Source organism: Impatiens glandulifera, chromosome 1, assembly GCF_907164915.1.
Source record: "Impatiens glandulifera chromosome 1, dImpGla2.1, whole genome shotgun sequence".
Classification (NCBI taxonomy): domain Eukaryota; kingdom Viridiplantae; phylum Streptophyta; class Magnoliopsida; order Ericales; family Balsaminaceae; genus Impatiens; species Impatiens glandulifera.
This window is the reverse complement of record NC_061862.1, coordinates 26,132,144-26,154,289: the sequence shown is the minus strand read 5'-3', so window position 1 is coordinate 26,154,289 and position 22,146 is coordinate 26,132,144. Positions and strand designations below refer to the sequence as shown.

At 33.0% G+C, this 22,146-nt stretch overlaps 2 protein-coding genes across 2 annotated transcripts; both read left to right on the top strand.

Moving 5' to 3' along the window:
- The first annotated feature begins 3,010 nt into the window (after positions 1-3,010).
- On the top strand, positions 3,011-5,806 carry LOC124921361 (extensin-2-like). The gene is made up of 3 exons (XM_047462011.1): positions 3,011-3,848; positions 4,236-4,334; positions 4,708-5,806. Exons 1-3 carry the CDS (start codon positions 3,041-3,043, stop codon positions 5,799-5,801), a joined length of 2,001 nt encoding a protein of 666 aa, XP_047317967.1. The 5' UTR covers positions 3,011-3,040; the 3' UTR covers positions 5,802-5,806.
- Positions 5,807-18,468: 12,662 nt separating this feature from the next.
- On the top strand, positions 18,469-21,294 carry LOC124921823 (extensin-2-like). The gene is made up of 2 exons (XM_047462524.1): positions 18,469-19,687; positions 20,042-21,294. Exons 1-2 carry the CDS (start codon positions 18,490-18,492, stop codon positions 21,292-21,294), a joined length of 2,451 nt encoding a protein of 816 aa, XP_047318480.1. The 5' UTR covers positions 18,469-18,489.
- The last annotated feature ends 852 nt before the right edge of the window (positions 21,295-22,146 follow it).

The following is a 22,146-nucleotide window of genomic DNA, read 5'->3' as shown; positions in this document are numbered from 1 at the left end:
GAAACGGATCAGCTCCAGGCTTCTATACAATATGTCCCAAAGCTCCGAATCAATACAATAGCTCCCGAATAGGTGATATATGGTTTCTTCATTTCCTCTACATACAAGACAGCTCGCGTCCGGGATGCTCATATAATTGTTGATACGATCACGAGTGCTGAGTCTTTCCCAGAAGGCGAGCCATAGGATGAACTAGTGTCGAGAGATAATCTTCATTGATCATACAAGAGGAGCCCATTCTACTTTCTACGTTTTTTCCCGGGTTACCTCCCATATTTTCTTCGATACCAGTTTCCCATTGTCCTCATCTTTCCATTCATGAATATTCGGTCTGTCGTGTAGTTGTATGTTACTTATATGATCAAGTATCATTTGTCCTTCTAGATTTCATCTCAGGAGTGAGTATCAATTCCCGTCTTTAATGTCTCTGATTTTCGCTTCTACGCGGTCCCTTCTGATACGGGTATTTTGAAACCCCTCCTTATGGATGATAGGCTAGTTTTCGATCCAGGGGTCGTGCCAGAATAGAGTGTCTTTCCCGTCACCTAGCGAATGTCATAAAGACATGCTACATCGTTTCTTAGTTTAAGAATCTTTTTCAGAGACCAGCTCATACCTTCATGAATTTTGCAGGTCCAGATGCTGGTTTCGTATTTCATAAACCTCGTATACACCCATTTGATCCATAGTGACTCCTGATTGCGCTCCAAAATCCATAGATGCTTAAAGGTGAGAGCTTTGTTCCACTCGATACAGTTCTTCAAGTCGATGCCTCCCTCGTCCTTCGGTTTGTAGAGAGCGGTCCATTTGACTTTCTTTCCTCCTCTTTCGCTACTGCCCAGATAACCGAGTCTTATTTTAACTATATCTGAATTTAGTGTGTCCAATTTGTCACATGAGATCATGTGGAAGATGTTGAAATAAATGTAATAATGCAAGTCTTTTCTTAATCTTGATCGATCTGACTAGTTAATACACATAAATAAATATACAACAATCAATTTGATTTTCCCTTACCATTTGGGATCACATTTTGTATGTGATCTTGATAAAATGCAATGCACTTTCTTATGTCTGGATTACCAATTTTTGTTTTGGACTCTGTCATCTAAAATATTTCGAAAGGGCAGTATATTGTAGTTGGTATTGATGATAAAATCTAGCTATATTTTTTTTGTGAAATCATAATGTTCTTCGATATTACATTTTAACGAATTTTACTTAAATTTACGTATGTTATATAGAGTTTTTCATTTGAGCTGATACAGGTTTTGGATTTGAGAACTTGGAATTGATCCAAGATTGAACTTAAACAGGTGAAGAGTCTAAACTTTTCATCTCCTATTCTTGCATACTGCGTTTCCTTCTATTTAATTTATTTTTACAAGTTTAATGAGTTGATGGAATCAACTTTAAGTTTAATATGGATGTATAATGTTTTATTTGATCTTTATTCCAATTAAATTCATCAAAAACTATTGAACAAATTTACAAGATACTAATGTGATCAACTCATGATTAAGGTCTAGTATATATTCAAGCCTAATATAATTATTGCAATAAAAGAGGATACTGAAATCATTTTTAGGTTGAAGATATCAAGACAAAGATAATGATATCATATTTAGCTAGGTTTAAGATATAGGGACAAACAGTTTCAATTTTATATTATAATATACTAATATTCAGTCATCTGTATTTAATAATTTAAATAGGGACATGACTTCATTCTTAACCTTGCCATAAAAATCTTAGTTGATTAAAGTTGTGAATATCTTTATAATTTGTTGAAATTGTTTTATAGAAAGAAAAAAAATTATTTTAGAAAATGATCGATCAGATTACATTGTAAAAGATCTATCGTTTTTTGACAACGATCAAAATATTTACAATCTTTAGGGGAAAAAATCCATAATCACAAATCCTACAATAAACTCAAACAAAACACATCCAATTAACATTCACAATATAAAACAATAATTTGTTGTAATGGTTTGTTTGAATAACGTTTTCTTTTTCACGCACACTGGTTGTCTTCGGCGTTAAAATTAAAAAACACTTTATAATTTTATCATCTCCATCCATGTATTTACTAAAATAAACACCCTCATGAAATATAAATTTATTTGATAATTTCTATATATTATTTGTTAAGAAGATGGAGGTATGTACATAAATATGAGGTATCATTTGACTTAATTTGCTACCATCCACATTCCACATGCTGGTTAGAGATACAAGAAATTATTTCCATGCTTCAATAATGAAGAATTCAAATTTAATTAAATTAATCTCATCTTTCTTTTTATTGAGGTGAAGTGAATAAATTATATGATTTGTTTTCCTTTGATGCCCTCAAAATGCAGGTAGAAAAGCCTAGCCTCGAACGATCTTCACTTATTGCTTGCACATGGAATTTCATATATTAAGAAATAACACCCAATAATGTCAATATGTAACATAACATTTTCAAATATAATTTTTCCATCAATTAAATTAAATTAAATTAAATTAAATTAAATTAAATTAAATTAAATTAAATTAAATTAAATTCAATACCATACCATACAATTCAACAACTAAGAAACCACATTCCCTTGCCTTTATGCTTGCCCAATTTAATTTAACTACATATTCTTATCCAACTATATAGATATGCATGAGTAGTGGGATTTATTAAAGAATAGAATAGGTTTGATGAAACTTATTAATTGGATTTAATATTATCGATTAAGTTGAAAATGGTAGCAGGTGACTTATTCTCTTATGAACATCTACCGACTAAAAAATTTATATGAATTCAATTGGGGAATCAATTTCAATCGTTATTTTTAATGCCTTTGAGGAAGGAACATTATTGTTATTTCCAGCTGGAGAGCCATCACATTTACACATTATTAATCAAACTAATTAAAACAAAGACTTAAACACTCCTTACTAGCTTCCTATAAAAACATACTTGATCACATCCTTTTCTCCCAAGTCATAACTCACTATCTCTCTTTTAGAGTACAAGATAGAGAGCTCTCTATCCACCACCATGAGAGCTCAAGGTGGCGGCCGTCTCTGGCCACATTTGCTTCTCTCTATGGCTTTAGCGACGCTTTTAAATACTTCGGTTTCTGCCGACCCTTACGTCTACGCTTCTCCACCTCCCCCTTACGAGTATAAGTCGCCTCCCCCACCATCCCCATCTCCACCATCACCTTATTATTATAAATCCCCTCCTCCACCTTCTCCATCGCCACTTCCTCCATATTATTACAAATCTCCACCACCTCCTTCCCCATCTCCTCCTCGACCCTACTCCTACAACTCTCCACCACCGCCGTCTCCTTCACCTCCTCCACCTTACTACTACAAATCACCTCCTCCACCTTCTCCATCACCACCTCCTCCATACTATTACAAATCTCCACCGCCTCCTTCCCCGTCTCCTCCTCCACCTTACTACTACAAGTCTCCTCCACCGCCTTCACCTTCCCCTCCTCCACCTTACTACTACAAGTCTCCTCCACCGCCTTCACCTTCCCCTCCTCCACCTTACTACTACAACTCTCCACCACCGCCGTCTCCTTCACCTCCTCCACCTTACTACTACAAATCACCTCCTCCACCTTCTCCATCACCACCTCCTCCATACTATTACAAATCTCCACCGCCTCCTTCCCCGTCTCCTCCTCCACCTTACTACTACAAGTCTCCTCCACCGCCTTCACCTTCCCTTCCTCCACCTTACTACTACAAGTCTCCTCCACCGCCTTCACCTTCCCCTCCTCCACCTTACTACTACAAATCTCCACCTCCTCCTTCCCCGTCTCCACCTCCACCATACTATTATAAATCTCCGCCACCACCAACTCCGTCTCCTCCTCCACCGTACTATTACAAATCTCCACCTCCACCTTCACCATCTCCACCTCCTCCGTACTACTACAAGTCCCCACCTCCACCTTCACCATCTCCTCCTCCTCCATACTACTACAAGTCCCCTCCTCCTCCGTCACCATCTCCTCCACCACCATATTACTACAAATCCCCGCCTCCTCCATCCCCATCTCCAGCAAAACCTTACATTTACAAATCTCCACCTCCTCCATCTAAATCTCCACCAAAGCCTTACTATTACAACTCTCCACCCCCACCATCTCCAACCTACCTTTATAAATCACCACCTCCTCCTTCGTACTATTACAAGTCTCCACCACCCACTTCTTACTATCCTCCTAACTCTTACCGTCCTTTGGTCGTAAAAGTTGTTGGAAAAGTTTACTCTTATAAATGCTATGATTGGACATACCCAAAAAAATCTCATGACAAGAAACATCTCAAAGGTAACCATATTGTTATTTACATCATTTATCATGTGACAAACTCTTCGCTTGTTATTATTCTATTAATTTACTATTTGATACTTGTTGTTTTACAAAATAATTTATTTTGTATAGTTCTTAATACATTAATATCTCATATTTTTTTAAAGGATTAATTATATGTTATTAATTAATAGTAAATAAAAGAGTTAATTGTTTTCTAGTTTATCTTTTTGTTTTCTTAAAATGTAATATTTAGTTCTTTAGAAAATTTATTTTAAAAAACTAAGTCACAATAATTTTATAATAAATATCTAGTTGGATCTATACATTTGCTATGTTTATTTTGTTAAAGAACTTTTTTTTAACAATATTATTCGTTGTTTATGAACAGGTGCTAAAGTAGAAGTGACATGTACAGTTGGTAAAAAAGAAATTTTGGCCTATGGTTCAACTAAGATAAATGGCAAGTTTGCAGTCACGCTTGATGGCTTTGATTACAAGAAATATGGAGTTGAGGCATGCAAAGCCAAGCTCCATGCACCACCTAAAGGTTCGACATGTAATGTCCCGACAAACCTCCATTGGGGAATTAAGGGTGCCAAGTTAAAGGTGAAGTCCAAGACTGAATATGAAGTTGTTCTCTCTGCCGAGCCTTTTGCCTATGCCCCAAAGACTCCTTCGAAAGAGTGTGAGAAGCCTAAGCCAAAGCCTACTCCTTCACCATATTATTACAAATCGCCTCCTCCCCCTCCCCCAGTCTACTACTATAAATCACCACCACCTCCTCCATCTTATGCATTTAAATCACCTCCACCATACTACTATAAATCTCCTCCACCACCATCACCAAATCCTCCACCCCCTTACTATTACAAATCTTCTCCTCCACCATCTCCATCTCCTCCACCACCACCGTACTATTACAAGTCTCCTCCACCACCATCACCATCTCCACCACCACCTTATTACTATAAATCACCTCCACCACCTTTACTGTCACCTCCACCACCTTACTTTTACAAATCTCCTCCACCACCATTTTCATCTCCACCCCCACCATACTACTATAAATCACCTCCGCCACTATCCCCATCTCCTCCGCCACCATACTACTACAAGTCTCCACCACCACCATCACCATCTCCTCCTCCACCTTACTATTACAAGTCACCTCCTCCACCTTCTCCGTCTCCTCCCCCACCTTACTATTACAAGTCACCTCCTCCCCCATCCCCGTCTCCTCCACCACCGTACTACTACAAATCTCCACCACCTCCATCCCCATCTCCTCCACCTCCTTACTATTACAAGTCTCCACCACCACCATCCCCATCTCCTCCACCTCCTTACTACTACAAGTCTCCACCACCACCATCACCATCTCCTCCACCTCCTTACTACTACAAGTCTCCACCCCCTCTATCACCATCACCACCTCCCTCATATTACTATTCCTCTCCACCACCACCACCAATTCATTACTAAATATAGATAGTTCGGTCTATTTTCACCCCATTTCAAGTAAGTAGTTTAACCTATTTATATTATATAGTACTTGATCATATATATAATATGCTTATCACTTATGTTTATTGATGCAGCTTTTGATTACAAAACAATAAATAAAGAAGGCTTCATAAAGTTCAAGCTCAGATATCTTGCTGCAATCAAAATAGATCTATTCAATATGGTCATTGATTATTTATTTGTGAAACTTTGTCGACCATCTTATTGGGACATGTTGACTCCTACATTTTTGGTGACCATCTTGCACATTTTACTCATATTATCAATGAAGTTGAAGAAGGAAGGAAGACAGAAATCACGAGATTCAAAACTACAAGATAATTGTTATTTTTTCCACAGTAGAATGTTATTTATAATGTTTAATTGTTGTATATTATTTGTGATTGTATTCAAAATTATTTTTTCTATTGGATTTTAATGATTTGTCAATCAATAAAGGAACATGTTTCATAATTGTATCTCTTGCTCACCCTGCAATGTTTTATGGTGATAACTATTTTAAGTCATTGCATCTAATGTATATGCTAAGATCAATAGACTGTTCATGATAAAATAAAATTAATCAAAAAAATTCATTATATGTCCAGGCGTATTTGCAACTTGACTTGTTCTTCCATGATTGAAACCTTCTTATATTCAAGTTTAGTATATGTAAGAGTGATTTTGCATCTGATTCATGTTTTCATTTTATAGAATTTTGGATTAATTTTAGCTAGGTAAGTACATAATTACTGTTTTCTTATTTCTTCAACTGATCCGTAGGTTTTATTGATTAACATGTGGTTCTAATAAAACGAATTTTCGGCCTATTGTATTGGTCATTCATAATTTGTCTGAATATCTCTAGATGTCACTACAACAAATATAGCTATTCGACGCATTATCACCGGCGCATATTATGCGTCGGCACGACAAATAAAAGGAATAATTAATCTCTCTTCATGTTTACCTTAATTCTGAGAGTGAATTTGCTCCATTACTCTTAAATAAGTCTAAATATATCTTTCATTTAATTTAAAAGTTAAACCTTTTTATGATTTTTTTCCAGTTTTTTTATTCAATATTTAATTTAATAATATTTATACACTTTTTTATATATTAATATTAAAAAATAATATAATAAATATTTAAAACATCTAAAAATATAATAAATTATTTGTAAATCTTATTTTATATTATATTAAGTTTTTTTTAATATGATAAAAATTCTTATCATAATTATTTAATAAATATTTAAAATACTAAAAGAAAATACTAATATATTTAAAAATTACATTTTTTATATATACTTTAAAATTATAAATTATTATAATATATATAAATAAATCTATTATACTAAATAGTTTATATTATTTAAAAGACATATATTATTAAACTAAATATTAAATATAAAAACTTAAATAAAATATATTTATTTAAAAAATAAACTATAATACAAAACATTAAAAATTAGTTTAAAAAAATCATTAATTTTAAAGTTAATGAGACAATGTGTAGTTTAATGTAAAGGGGATGAGATAAAAATTAAACAAAGTTCAATGGAAATAATATCTATTAATAAATAAAATTAAAATATTTCCGCCAACAAAGTATTTAAACTAAGATAAATTATTGACAAGGATACGCGGTTTAAATTGATGAGTAACTGTCTCATGTGTGTGTGATCCTCATTTTCCACCGTTGATTTTTTGTTAATTTTTTTGTTTAGCTTATAAATTGTTTCGAAATTGCAATTAAAGTCAAGCTAATGAACAAAGTTGGATCGAGTTCACAGTCAAAATTCTCATCTTTGCGGTGGAACTTTTTGTATTTATGACATATATATTTGACTATTTTCAAGGCATGTTTTAGAAACATTTTTGTTTAAATTGATATTCTGATAAGATACTTGATAATACTGGAAGTTTCGTTAAAGGGTTTTATTTAGGGTATATAATTTAAGATGAATTCGCTCTCGAGTCTTGTCCGGAAAGGAATGAAGATCGACCAAGCTTTTCTTGGTTGGTCGAAGTTTCCCATGTTCTGCAGCTCAACATTTGACAACCGCGTCTTATTTTTTTTGTTTGGGAAAAACAACTTAGCGTAATTTCATTAAAAATTTCAAAAATTGGAAAAAACCACGAGTTTAAGAGATCATTCTAGACAGGCCTAAAATAATTTTAAAATCGTAATATTCTGAATAAAACTAAAAAGTTAAAAACGTAAATGAATTATCTGATTACAATGTTTTCAATTATAGTGAGTGTTAGAAATTTTGTCTTGAAAAATAACAAAAATATATATATAAATGTTACAAAAAATTAAATAAATACAATGTTACAAAGAACGAAATCACCAGATAAAATATTGATTCGAGGAATGTGTTAGACACATTTCCCGTAAAACAGTTTCATCGTCTCTCATTTGTGCTGGAGCTTATCGTAGATGGCTGTCTCCCAGGGTACAACGAATCTAGTAGTGATTCTGCACTGAAATCACTACTCGTCGAACTTCATCAGCGTACTTGAACTATCACCGGGTTTCAACGGAAATATCGAGCAAAGAACTCGAAGAACACTCACAAAACAAGAAGAAGACTTTTGGAATTCTAGAGTGAGAATGAATGAAAATGATGAAGTGATGTGTATTTTTTGTCCATTGGATGTTGTGGGATAGAATGACTATTTAGATTATTGAAATAATAAACAGTTAATTAAATCATCAATTGATCCAACGGTTGACATTGCTTGCCTCTTCATTTGCCTTAATATTTCTTCTTAATGAAGGGTAATTGTTTGCCAAAATTAATGAAGACATTTATTTTGCAATACTCACGTTACATGTTTTTGTAATCTGTTAATAATAATATTAAATTATCATAACAATTAATAATAATAACAAACTCATGTAAGTCACGCTACAAATTAACAACATTTTGTTAATTGGTCATCAAGGCATTTTAATTAATTAATTTAAATTAATTAATTCAAACATTTGGAATAAATTTCACCATTTAATTCACGTTTGAATTTCATGTGAATTTGATTTAATTTTATTACCCACATTCTAATTTACATTCATTAATGGAATTTATAGAATTAGTTTAAAAATTCCAACAATCCCCCACATTAATGGAAATTGAAAGATTAACCCGGTGAAAGGTTCAACAGTTGAATTCTAAATAGGATAGGTAGGTATAACCCTTTGAACCTTCCCTTGTGAAAGCATATAACTTTACTATCTTATTAGTAGACTCGATATCCTTGAACTATTCTGCCTTTTGTGTAAACGATTACACACTTTCACATAAAATTCTCCCTGATACATGTCACGCTCTCATGGTTGTGTCCGTTTTGGCCATGAAACACGCGCCTGGTTCTGTGAGAGAGTCTAGAATTGAGCCGTGCAATTCTTTCGAAGCGGCCCCACTTCTCCCTCATATAGGTGATCTCTTTGCTCACAAAGAATCATTAAAAGCGATATGCTTATCCTCGTCAAAATATATATTGTTTCGTTATAGTATTAATCCTCAACAATAACTTTCCAAGTCAGTACAATTAGGTTGTCCCATTGAACCTAGTTCTTGGGATCTCCAGTCTGCATATGTTGGGTTTTCCTTCATACCAACTTATAGTAGGCTAATGTCTCAAAAGACTTCAAATTATCTCTATATTCAATAATCTGATTAGTGGATCCACAATGTTATCTTTGACTTACATAGTCAAACTTGATAACTCCATTAGAGAGTATAGTTTATTGACATTATATCTAAGACGTGTATGTCTAGACTTTTCATTGACTCTAAGCTTGTCCAATTTCTAATTACTATCACAATAATTAGAAATTTATGTTGGTACATTTTTAGTTAACCTTGGAACATCTTCTAATAAGAAGCATAGTCATTCGTACATGTTTATCATTTAATTTTTTATGGAAATATTGTTTACTTGGCTAACTAGTAGACAAAATGTCTTTGAACTATTCTGCGTTCGTGTAAACGATTATATATTTTACATAAAAATATTTTATTTTTCGACATAAGTCAAAACTATAGATTATAACGTTTAATCTATCCATCATAAGTTTCTTAGAAGATTTCCATATGTAGATTGCACTTCTAAGTGTAAACATATTCACTTTTAGACGTAAAGTCTTTCATTTAATAATATCAATATATCATTTGATAACAACATAATATTTCGTTTAGTGCAATTCATATCTTTAATAGATTTTATCATTTTTATCGTAATTTTCAACGATAAAAATATCGTACAAAAGACACGTAATGAAATAATTTTCATTGTCTTCGTGATATATATAATTGTCACATCTACTTTTTAATAAAAGTGTGATCAAATTTTCATATCATTAGTTATAAGTCATATGAAGACTTTATAAACTTTCCTTTTCATTTATTTCATAAAATCCTTTTGAAGACATTGGTTCTTCAAAGTTTTATGAAAATAATGTCAAAATATGACACGTTTCATAATTTCAAAATCCTCAAATCTAAAATATCGATTTGAACACCAACTCAACAAATATAAACAAGACATTTTCTTGATATTTTATTTCTTTTTATAAAGTTGCACAACATTATTTTTTATAGAGAACATATTTCTCTAGAAACAAATTATTTTTACATTTATCATAATATACACAATTATTTTTGTGTTATAATCAATAAAAATATTTGCCCCCACATCTGTGTTGGTATCCTTTTTAAATCACACACTTATATGATTTAAATCAATGATTTTCTAATCAAGAAATTGTCACACAATTCTTTTACAAATTTCTTTTGTTATACTTATTATACAATGAATAAGATAACTATATCATAAATATTTAATTGAATAAAATATAATTTCTATGCAAGAGATTAGAATGTTTATTCATATATAATTCATTCTTCACATAATCTCTACATAAGAAATTAAAATATTTAATCAATTAAAATATTTATTTCAATACTTAATTTCTATAAAGAAATTAGAATATTTAATCAAATAAATATTCACCATATCACATGATTTCTACAAAAGAAATCATAATGTTTCAAGCATCTTTGGCCGAAGCCGCTTAAACATTTATTTTCGCTTGCACGTTTGCATCCCGCAATATTGGCACGTTTGCCACATTATTCTCAAATCAAACAAGACTTTGCTTGTAATTATTTAATTTCAAAATTATCAAATTAAGTCTTAATGATGCAATTGAACAATGTATATAAAATATATTATATTAAACCAAAATTAATATATCCATATATATGATATTATATATTATTGCTTCTTTCATTTTAGTCACAACGATGACAAAACAACTATAATATATATAGTCAATAACATATAAATCGTAATCCGATAAATAATATGTCATATATATTATTAAATAAATATATATACAACTTTATTTATCATTAAAAATACCGTTTAAAAAATACATGATAATTAATTAGAATATTAATTATTACACTTAATTAGAATGTTGATCATTTATCTTTAATCAAATATAAAACTAACTAATTATATAAATAAATATTCATGTCATCAATTATTCGTTTTTTAACTAATTAGATGACCTTTAACATTCTATAACAAATCTTTGTCAATCAAAGAACACATTATTTGTGACCAATTTCAAAATTATCTATTAAAATAAAAATAGATAGAAAATAAATCTTAATTTATATATATATATATATATATATATATATATTTCTAGATAATCATACTTATTATGAATAACATGAATCATCATATTATTAGCTAATATGCATGATTTATATTAATAATCAATTAGCACATAATCAAATATATTTCATATATTAATCGAAGCACTTACATTGCCATGTTTAGAACAATAATCGACGTGAAGCGAATATGCACTCTCAAAATAAATCTGGGTCGATTGTTCTCACCGAGACAATTTTTGCAAAGACAATTTCGACTAACATAGTCGTGTCTCTTTAAATGCATGATTAGAATAAGTTCTAACACAAACAACTTATTTAATCTCATTATACATATGACATTCATTTTCTGTTATTATTAATCACATAATTTCTATAGAAGAAATTAAAATGCTTGAAAATATAAATGACAAAGTCATTTTAGCAAATTAAATTTTTACATGAGAAATCGTTAAGTGCCCCATTTTATTTCATAATTTCTACACAAGAAATTAGAATCATTCTAACATCCATGGTTAAAACTTTTTGATGGTCAAATTTTTATATAAGACATTGTTATGGACACTCATTCATCTCATAACTTCTGCCTAAGAAATTGGAATATTTCAATTTCAACGACTATAGTCATTTTAACGAGTCTGATTACTATAAAGAAATCATTTCCTATCGTTATTTTAACAATTATTGACTATCCCATTCATTTCATAATTTCTACAGAAGAAATTGGAATGATTTCAACATCAATGACTAAAGTCATTTTAACTAGTCAGATTTCTAGAAAAAATTATTGATCATTCCATTCATCTCATAATTTCTATAAAAGAAATTGGAATGGTTTCAACGTTAATGACTAATGTCATTTTATCACGTCTGATTTCTACAAAAAAAAAATCATCATCAACTGAATTCAAACAGAAGACCTCCCTTCCATCACACACCATTTTGTCCGAACTTTGAACCACTGCACCAATGCGCCCTTTCATCATTATACCACTTTTATGACCTTTTGTATCCTTTAATTAAAAGAATATATTTATTTCTTTGACTCAACTCTGTCAACAAACAAATATATACACACATTTTAAAATGATATCTTAATACTATAATAAAATATAGTACATAAAATATTGTATAAATAAATAGATTATCTTTCCTTATTTAATAATCATTATACCACATTCTTATTAATTATCAACTCTTAATTAATTTAAGAATACATATATTATAATTAATTATTTTAAAACTGAAACAATATATTTCAATTATAATTAATTTTAAATACTATTATTAATTTATTTCTGAAAATTAAAAACTAACTCTTTAGTTACTTTTTTTTCATTTATTATTAATAATAATTTTAATAACCAACAAACATTCAAGTAAAAATAAAATAAATTATTGTTTTTAAATTTATTTTCTAAAAAATGTTTGTACAATGAATATACATCATTTTTATTTTTATTTTAGAATATATATCTACATCAACATATATTAGCTTATAAAAGTAAGCTTTCATACAAATAATATTAATAATAAAAAACATTATTTGTATACAATAAAGACTTATCTTTATTTGTAGATCCGTCTTATTCCTTTAGATGAACAACTTTATCTTGTCGAAATAAGTCATCATCTGTTTTATAACATCATAATTCGTATTCCTGAAACATCAAAGACAAAAATTTCGATGGCACAAACTACTAAATAATTTAGCACATGAAACTGTTTTAAGATTGTTAGAAATCATGTCTTGAAAAATAACAGAAATATATATATAAATAATGTTACAAAAAATTAAATAAATACAATGTTACAAAGAACGAAATCACCAGATAAAATGTTGATTCGAGGCATGAGTTAGACACATTTACCTTAAAACACTTCCATCGTCTCCCATTTGTGTTGGAGCTTATCGTAGATGACTGTCTCCCAGGGTACAACGAATCTAGTAGTGATTCTGCACTGAAATCACTACTCGTCGAACTTGATCAGGGCACCTAAACTATCACCGGGTTTCAACAGAAATATCGAGCAAAGAACTCGAAGAACACTCACAAAACAAGAAGAAAACTTTTGAAATTTTAGAGTGAGAAAGAATGAGAATGATGAAGTGATGTGTATTTTTTGTCCATTGGATGGTGTGGGATAGAATGACTATTTATATTATTGAAATAATAAACAGTTAATTAAATCATCAATTGATCCAACGGTTGGCAATGCTTGCCTCTTCAATTGCCTTAATACTTCTTCTTAATGAAGGGTAATTGTTTGCCAAAATTAATGAAGATATTTATTTTGCAATACTCACGTTACATGTTTTTTTAATCTGTTAATAATAATATTAAATTATTATAACAATTAATAATAATAACAAACTCATGTAAGTCACGCTACAAATTAACAATATTTTGTTAATTGGTCATAAAGGTATTTTAATTAATTAATTTAATTAATTCAAACATTTGGATCAAATTTCAACATTTAATTCACGTTTGAATTTAATGTGAATTTGATTTAATTTTATTACCCACGTTCTAATTTCCATTCATTAATAGAGTTTATAAAATTAGTTTAAAATTTCCAACAGCGAGTTCAAAAAATGGTAAATTCCAGTTCCTGTAGATATCCAAGTATGCTCCGTGCTTTGAATTCTTCTCCACGTTCCCGCGAGGGCGCTGCAATCCGATACAATATCTTTCTATAACTTTTCAACGCTCCTGCGGGTTCTTCCATATACCCTTGCATTCCGTTCTTGCCAAATTTTATACATCACTACTCCAAAGCCGCACTTGAACACGCTTGTTACAAATTTATTTCCCTTAGCTTTGAGTAGTGTCGTATCTTTGATTTCATTCCATTTGCTCAGGAAACGGATAAACTCCAGGCTTCTATAGAATATGTCCTAAAGCTCCGAAGCAATACAACAGCTCCCGAATAGGTGATCTATGGTTTCTTCATTTCCTCTACATAGAAGACAGCTCGCGTCCGGGATGCTCATATACTTGTTGATACGATCACGAGTGCTGAGTCTTTCACATAAGGCGAGTCATAGGATGAACTGGTGTCGAGGGATAATCTTCATTGACCATACAAGAGGAGCCCATTCTACTTTTTGCGTTTTTTTCCGGGTTACCTCCCATATTTTCTTCGATACCAGCTTCCCATTGTCCTCATCTTTCCATTCATGAATATCCGGTCTGTTGTGTAGTTGTATGTTACTTATATGATCAAGTATCATTTGTCCTTCTTGATTTCTTCTCAGGAGTGAGTCCCAATTTTTCTGTCTTTAATGTCTTTTATTTTCGTTTTTGCGTAGTCCCTTCTGATACAGATATTTTGAAACTCCTCCTTGTGGATGATAAACTGGTTTTCGAATCATGGGTCATGCCAGAATAGAGTGTCTTTCCCGTCCCCTTGCGAATGTCATAAAGATATGCAATATCGCTTTTTAGTTTAAGAATCTTTTTCAGAGACCAGCTCAAACCTTCATGAATTTTGCAGGTCCAAATGCTGGTTTCGTATTTCATAAATCTCGTATACACCCATTTGATCCATAGTGACTCCTGATTGCGCTCCAAAGCCCAAAGATGCTTGAAGGTGAGAGCTTTATTCCACTCGATACAGTTCTTCAAGTCGATGCCTCCCTCGTCCTTTGGTTTTTAGAGAGCGGTCCATTTGACTTTCTTTCCTCCTATTCCGCTACTGCCTTAATAATCGAGTCTTATTTTTTTTTGGGAAAAACGACTTAGCGTCATTTCATTAAAAATTCCCAAAAATGGAAAAAAAAAACCACGAGTTTAAGAGATCATTCTAGACAGGCTTAGAATGATTTTGAAGTCGTAACATTCTAAGTAAAAGCTAAAAAGCTAAAAACATAAATGAATTATCTAATTACAATACTTTCAATTCTAGTGAGTTTAAAAAATGGTATATTCCAGTTCTACAGATATTCCAGTTCTGCTCCGTGCTTGGAATTCTTGTCCATGTTCTCGCGAGGGCGCTGCAATCCGATACAATATCTTTCCATAACTCTTTAACGCTCCTGCGGGTTCTGTCATATACCCTTGCATTCCGTTCTTGCTAAATGTTATACACCACTACTCCAAAGCCGCACTTGAACACGCTTGTTGCAAATCTATTTCCCTTGGCTGTGAGTAGTGCTGCATCTTTGATTTCATTCTATTCGCTCGGGGAACTGATCAGCTCCAGGCTTCTATAGAATCTGTCCCAAAGCTCTAAAGCAATACAGCAGCTCCCGAACAGGTGATCTATGGTTTCTTCATTTCCTCTACATAGAAGACAGTTCGTGTCCGGGATGCTCATATACTTGCTGATACGATCACGAGTGTTGAGTCTTTCCCAGAAGGCGAGCCATAGGATGAACTGGTGTCTAGGGATAATCATTGTTGACCATACAAGAGGAGCCCATTCTACTTTCTGTGCTTTTTCCCAGGTTACCTCCCATATTTTCTTCGATACCAGCTTCTCATTGTCCTCAGATTTCCATTCATGAATATCCGGTCTATCGTGTAGTTGTATGTTACTTATATGATCAAGTATCCTGTCCTTCTGGATTTCTTCTCAGGAGTGAGTCCTAATTTCCGTCTTTTATGTCTCTGATTTTCGCTTCTGTGCAGTCTCTTCTGATGCGGGTATTTTGAAACTCCTCCTTGTGGATGATAGGCTGTTTTCAAACCAGGGGTCGTGCTAGAATAGAGTGCATTTCCCGTCCCCTAGCCGGATGTCATAAAGATCTACAATATCGCTTCTTAGTTTAAGAATCTTTTTTAAAGACCAGCTCATACCTTCTTGTTACATGAGTCTTATTTTAACTATATCTGAATTTAGAGTGTCCAATATTTCACATGAGATCGTGTGGAAGATGTTGAAATAAATGTAATAATGCAAGTCTTTTCTTAATCTTGATCGATCTAACTAGTTAGTACACATAAATAAATATACAACAATCAATTTGATTTTCCCTTACCATTTGGGATCACATTTTGTATGTGATCTTGATAAAATGCAATGCACTTTCTTATGTCTGGATTACCAATTTTTGTTTTGGACTCTGTCATCTAAAATATTTCGAAAGGGCAGTATATTGTAGTTGGTATTGATTATAAAATCTAACTATATTTTTTTGTGAAATCATAATGTTCTTCGATATCACATTTTAACGAATTTTACTTAAATTTACGTATGTTATATAGAGTTTTTCATTTGAGCTGATACAGGTTTTGGATTTGAGAACTTGGAATTGATCCAAGATTGAACTTAAACAGGTGAAGAGTCTAAACTTTTCATCTCCTATTCTTGCATACTGCGTTTCCTTCTATTTAATTTATTTTTACAAGTTTAATGAGTTGATGGAATCAACTTTAAGTTTAATATGGATGTATAATGTTTTATTTGATCTTTATTCCAATTAAATTCATCAAAAACTATTGAACAAATTTATAAGATACTAATGTGATCAACTCATGATTAAGGTCTAGTATATATTCAAGCCTAATATAATTATTGCAATAAAAGAGGATACTGAAATCAATTTTAGGTTGAAGATATGAAGACAAAGATAATGATATCATATTTAGCTGGGTTTAAGATATAGGGACAAACAGTTTCAATTTTATATTATAATATACTAATATTCAGTCATCTGTATTTAATAATTTAAATAGGGACATGACTTCATTCTTAACCTTGCCATAAAAATCTTAGTTGATTAAAGTTGTGAATATCTTTATAATTTGTTGAAATTGTTTTATAGAAAGAAAAAAAATTATTTTAGAAAATGATCGATCAGATTACATTGTAAAAGATCTATCGTTTTTGGACAACAATCAAAATATTTACAATCTTTAGGGAAAAAAATCCATAATCTCAAATCATACAATAAACTCAAACAAAACACATCCAATTAACATTCACAATATAAAACAATAATTTGTTGTAATGGTTTGTTTGAATAACGTTTTCTTTTTCACGCACACTGGTTGTCTTCGGCGTTAAAATTAAAAAACACTTTATAATTTTATCATCTCCATCCATGTATTTACTAAAATAAACATCCTCATGAAATATAAATTTATTTGATAATTTCTATATATTATTTGTTAAGAAGATGGAGGTATGTACATAAATATGAGGTATCATTTTACTTAATTTGCTGCCATCCACATTCCACATGCTGGTTAGAGATACAAGAAATTATTTCCATGCATCAATAATGAAGAATTCAAATTTAATTAAATTAATCACATCTTTCTTTTTATTGAGGTGAAGTGAATAAATTATATGATTTGTTTTCCTTTGATGCCCTCAAAATGCAGGTAGAAAAGCCTAGCCTCGAACCATCTTCACTTATTGCTTGCACATGGAATTTCATATATTAAGAAATAACACCCAATAATGTCAATATGTAACATAACATTTTCAAATATAATTTTTCCATCAATTAAATTAAATTAAATTAATTACAATACCATACCATACAATTCAACAACTAAGAAGAAACCACATTCCCTTGCCTTTATGCTTGCCCAATTTAATTTAACTACATATTCTTATCCAACTATATAGATATGCATGAGTAGTGGGATTTATTAAAGAATAGAATAGGTTTGATGAAACTTATTAATTGGATTTAATATTATCGATTAAGTTGAAAATGGTAGCAGGTGACTTATTCTCTTATGAACATCTACCGACTAAAAAATTTATATGAATTCAATTGGGGAATCAATTTCAATCGTTATTTTTAATGCCTTTGAGGAAGGAACATTATTGTTATTTCCAGCTGGAGAGCCATCACATTTACACATTATTAATCAAACTAATTAAAACAAAGACTTAAACACTCCTTACTAGCTTCCTATAAAAACCTACTTGATCACATCCTTTTCTCCCAAGTCATAACTCACTATCTCTCTTTTAGAGTACAAGATAGAGAGCTCTCTATCCACCACCATGAGAGCTCAAGGTGGCGGCCGTCTCCGGCCACATTTGCTTCTCGCTATGGCTTTAGCGACGCTTTTAAATACTTCGGTTTCTGCCGACCCTTACGTCTACGCTTCTCCACCTCCCCCTTACGAGTATAAGTCGCCTCCCCCACCATCCCCATCTCCACCATCACCTTATTATTATAAATCCCCTCCTCCACCTTCTCCATCGCCACTTCCTCCATATTATTACAAATCTCCACCACCTCCTTCCCCATCTCCTCCTCCACCCTACTACTACAACTCTCCACCACCGCCGTCTCCTTCACCTCCTCCACCTTACTACTACAAATCACCTCCTCCACCTTCTCCATCACCACCTCCTCCATACTATTACAAATCTCCACCGCCTCCTTCCCCGTCTCCTCCTCCACCTTACTACTACAAGTCTCCTCCACCGCCTTCACCTTCCCCTCCTCCACCTTACTACTACAAGTCTCCTCCACCGCCTTCACCTTCCCCTCCTCCACCTTACTACTACAAGTCTCCTCCACCGCCTTCACCTTCCCCTCCTCCACCTTACTACTACAAATCTCCACCTCCTCCTTCCCCGTCTCCACCTCCACCATACTATTATAAATCTCCGCCACCACCATCTCCGTCTCCTCCTCCACCGTACTATTACAAATCTCCACCTCCACCTTCACCATCTCCACCTCCTCCGTACTACTACAAGTCCCCACCTCCACCTTCACCATCTCCTCCTCCTACATACTACTACAAGTCCCCTCCTCCACCTTCACCCTCTCCTCCTCCTCCATACTACTACAAGTCCCCTCCTCCACCTTCACCATCTCCTCCTCCTCCATACTACTACAAGTCCTCTCCTCCTCCGTCACCATCTCCTCCACCACCATATTACTACAAATCCCCGCCTCCTCCATCCCCATCTCTAGCAAAACCTTACATTTACAAATCTCCACCTCCTCCATATAAATCTCCACCAAAGCCTTACTATTACAACTCTCCACCCCCTCCATCTCCAACCTACCTTTATAAATCACCACCTCCTCCTTCGTACTATTACAAGTCTCCACCACCCACTTCTTACTATCCTCCTCACTCTTACCGTCCTATGGTCGTAAAAGTTGTTGGAAAAGTTTACTGTTATAAATGCTATGATTGGACATACCCAAAGAAATCTCATGACAAGAAACATCTCAAAGGTAACCATATTGTTATTTACATCATTTATCATGTGACAAACACTTCGCTTGTTATTTTTCTATTAATTTACTATTTGATACTTGTTGTTTTACAAAATAATTTATTTTGTATAGTTCTTAATACATTAATATCTCATATTTTTATAAAGGATTAATTATATGTTATTAATTAATAGTAAATAAAAGAGTTAATTGTTTTCTTAAAATGTAATATTTAGTTCTTTAGAAAATTTATTTTAAAAAACTAAGTCACAATAATTTTATAATAAATAGCTAGTTGGATCTATACATTTGCTATGTTTATTTTGTTAAAGAATTTTTTTTTTAACAATATTATTCGTTGTTTATGAACAGGTGCTAAAGTAGAAGTGACATGTACAGTTGGTAAAAAAGAAATTTTGGCCTATGGTACAACTAAGATAAATGGAAAGTTTGCAGTCACGCTTGATGGCTTTGATTACAAGAAATATGGAGTTGAGGCATGCAAAGCCAAGCTCCATGCACCACCTAAAGGTTCGACATGTAATGTCCCGACAAACCTCCATTGGGGAATTAAGGGTGCCAAGTTAAAGGTGAAGTCCAAGACTGAATATGAAGTTGTTCTCTCTGCCGAGCCTTTTGCCTATGCCCCAAAGACTCCTTCGATAGAGTGTGAGAAGCCTAAGCCAAAGCCTACTCCTTCACCATATTATTACAAATCGCCTCCTCCCCCTCCCCCAGTCTACTACTATAAATCACCACCACCTCCTCCAACTTATGCATTTAAATCACCTCCACCATACTACTATAAATCTCCTCCACCACCGTCACCAAATCCTCCACCCCCTTACTATTACAAATCTCCTCCACCATCTCCATCTCCTCCACCACCATCACCATCTCCACCACCACCTTATTACTATAAATCACCTCCACCACCTTTACTGTCACCTCCACCACCTTACTTTTACAAATCTCCTCCACCACCATTTTCATCTCCACCCCCACCATACTACTATAAATCACCTCCGCCACCATCCCCATCTCCTCCGCCACCATACTACTACAAGTCTCCACCACCATCACCATCTCCTCCTCCACCTTACTATTACAAGTCACCTCCTCCACCTTCTCCGTCTCCTCCCCCACCTTACTATTACAAGTCACCTCCTCCCCCATCCCCGTCTCCTCCACCACCGTACTACTACAAATCTCCACCACCTCCATCCCCATCTCCTCCACCTCCTTACTATTACAAGTCTCCACCACCACCATCCCCATCTCCTCCTCCACCATACTACTACAAGTCACCACCACCACCATCCCCATCTCCTCCACCTCCTTACTATTATAAGTCTCCACCACCACCATCCCCATCTCCTCCACCTACTTACTACTACAAGTCTCCACCACCTCCATCCCCATCTCCTCCACCACCATACTACTACAAGTCTCCACCACCACCTTCCCCATCTCCTCCACCTCCTTACTACTACAAGTCTCCACCACCACCATCACCATCTCCTCCACCTCCTTACTACTACAAGTCTCCACCCCCTCTATCACCATCACCACCTCCCTCATATTACTATTCCTCTCCACCACCACCACCACCAATTCATTACTAAATATAGATATTTCAGTCTATTTTAACCCCATTTCAAGTAAGTAGTTTAACCTATTTATATTATATAGTACTTGATCATATATATACAATATGCTTATAACTTATGTTTATTGATGCAGCTTTTGATTACAAAACAATAAATAAAGAAGGCTTCATAAAGTTAATGCTCAGATATCCTGCTGCAATCAAAATAGATCTATTCAATAAGGTCATTAATTATTTACTTGTGAAACTTTGTCCATCTTATTGGGACATGTTGACTCCTACATTTTTGGTGACCATCTTGCACATTTTACTCATATTATCAATGAAGTTGAAGAAGGAAGGAAGACAGAAATCACGAGATTCAAAACTACAAGATAATTGTTATTTTTTCCACAGTAAAATATTATTTATAATGTTTTCTTGTTGTATATTATTTGTGATTGTATTCAAAATTATTTTTTCTATTGGATTTTAATGATTTGTCAATCAATAAAGGAACATGTTTCATAATTAATGTATCTCTTGCTCACCCTGCAATGTTTTATGGTGATAACTATTTTAAGTCATTGCATCTAATGTATATGCTAAGATCAATAGACTATTCATGATAAAATAAAATTAATCAAAAAAATTCATTATATGTCCAGGCGTATTTGCAACTTGACTTGTTCTTCCATGATTGAAACCTTCTTATATTCAAGTTTAGTATATGTAAGAGTGATTTTGCATCTGATTCATGTTTTCATTTTATAGAATTTTGGATTAATTTTAGCTAGGTAAGTACATAATTACTGTTTTCTTATTTCTTCAACTGATCCGTAGGTTTTATTGATTAACATGTGGTTCTAATAAAACGAATTTTCGGCCT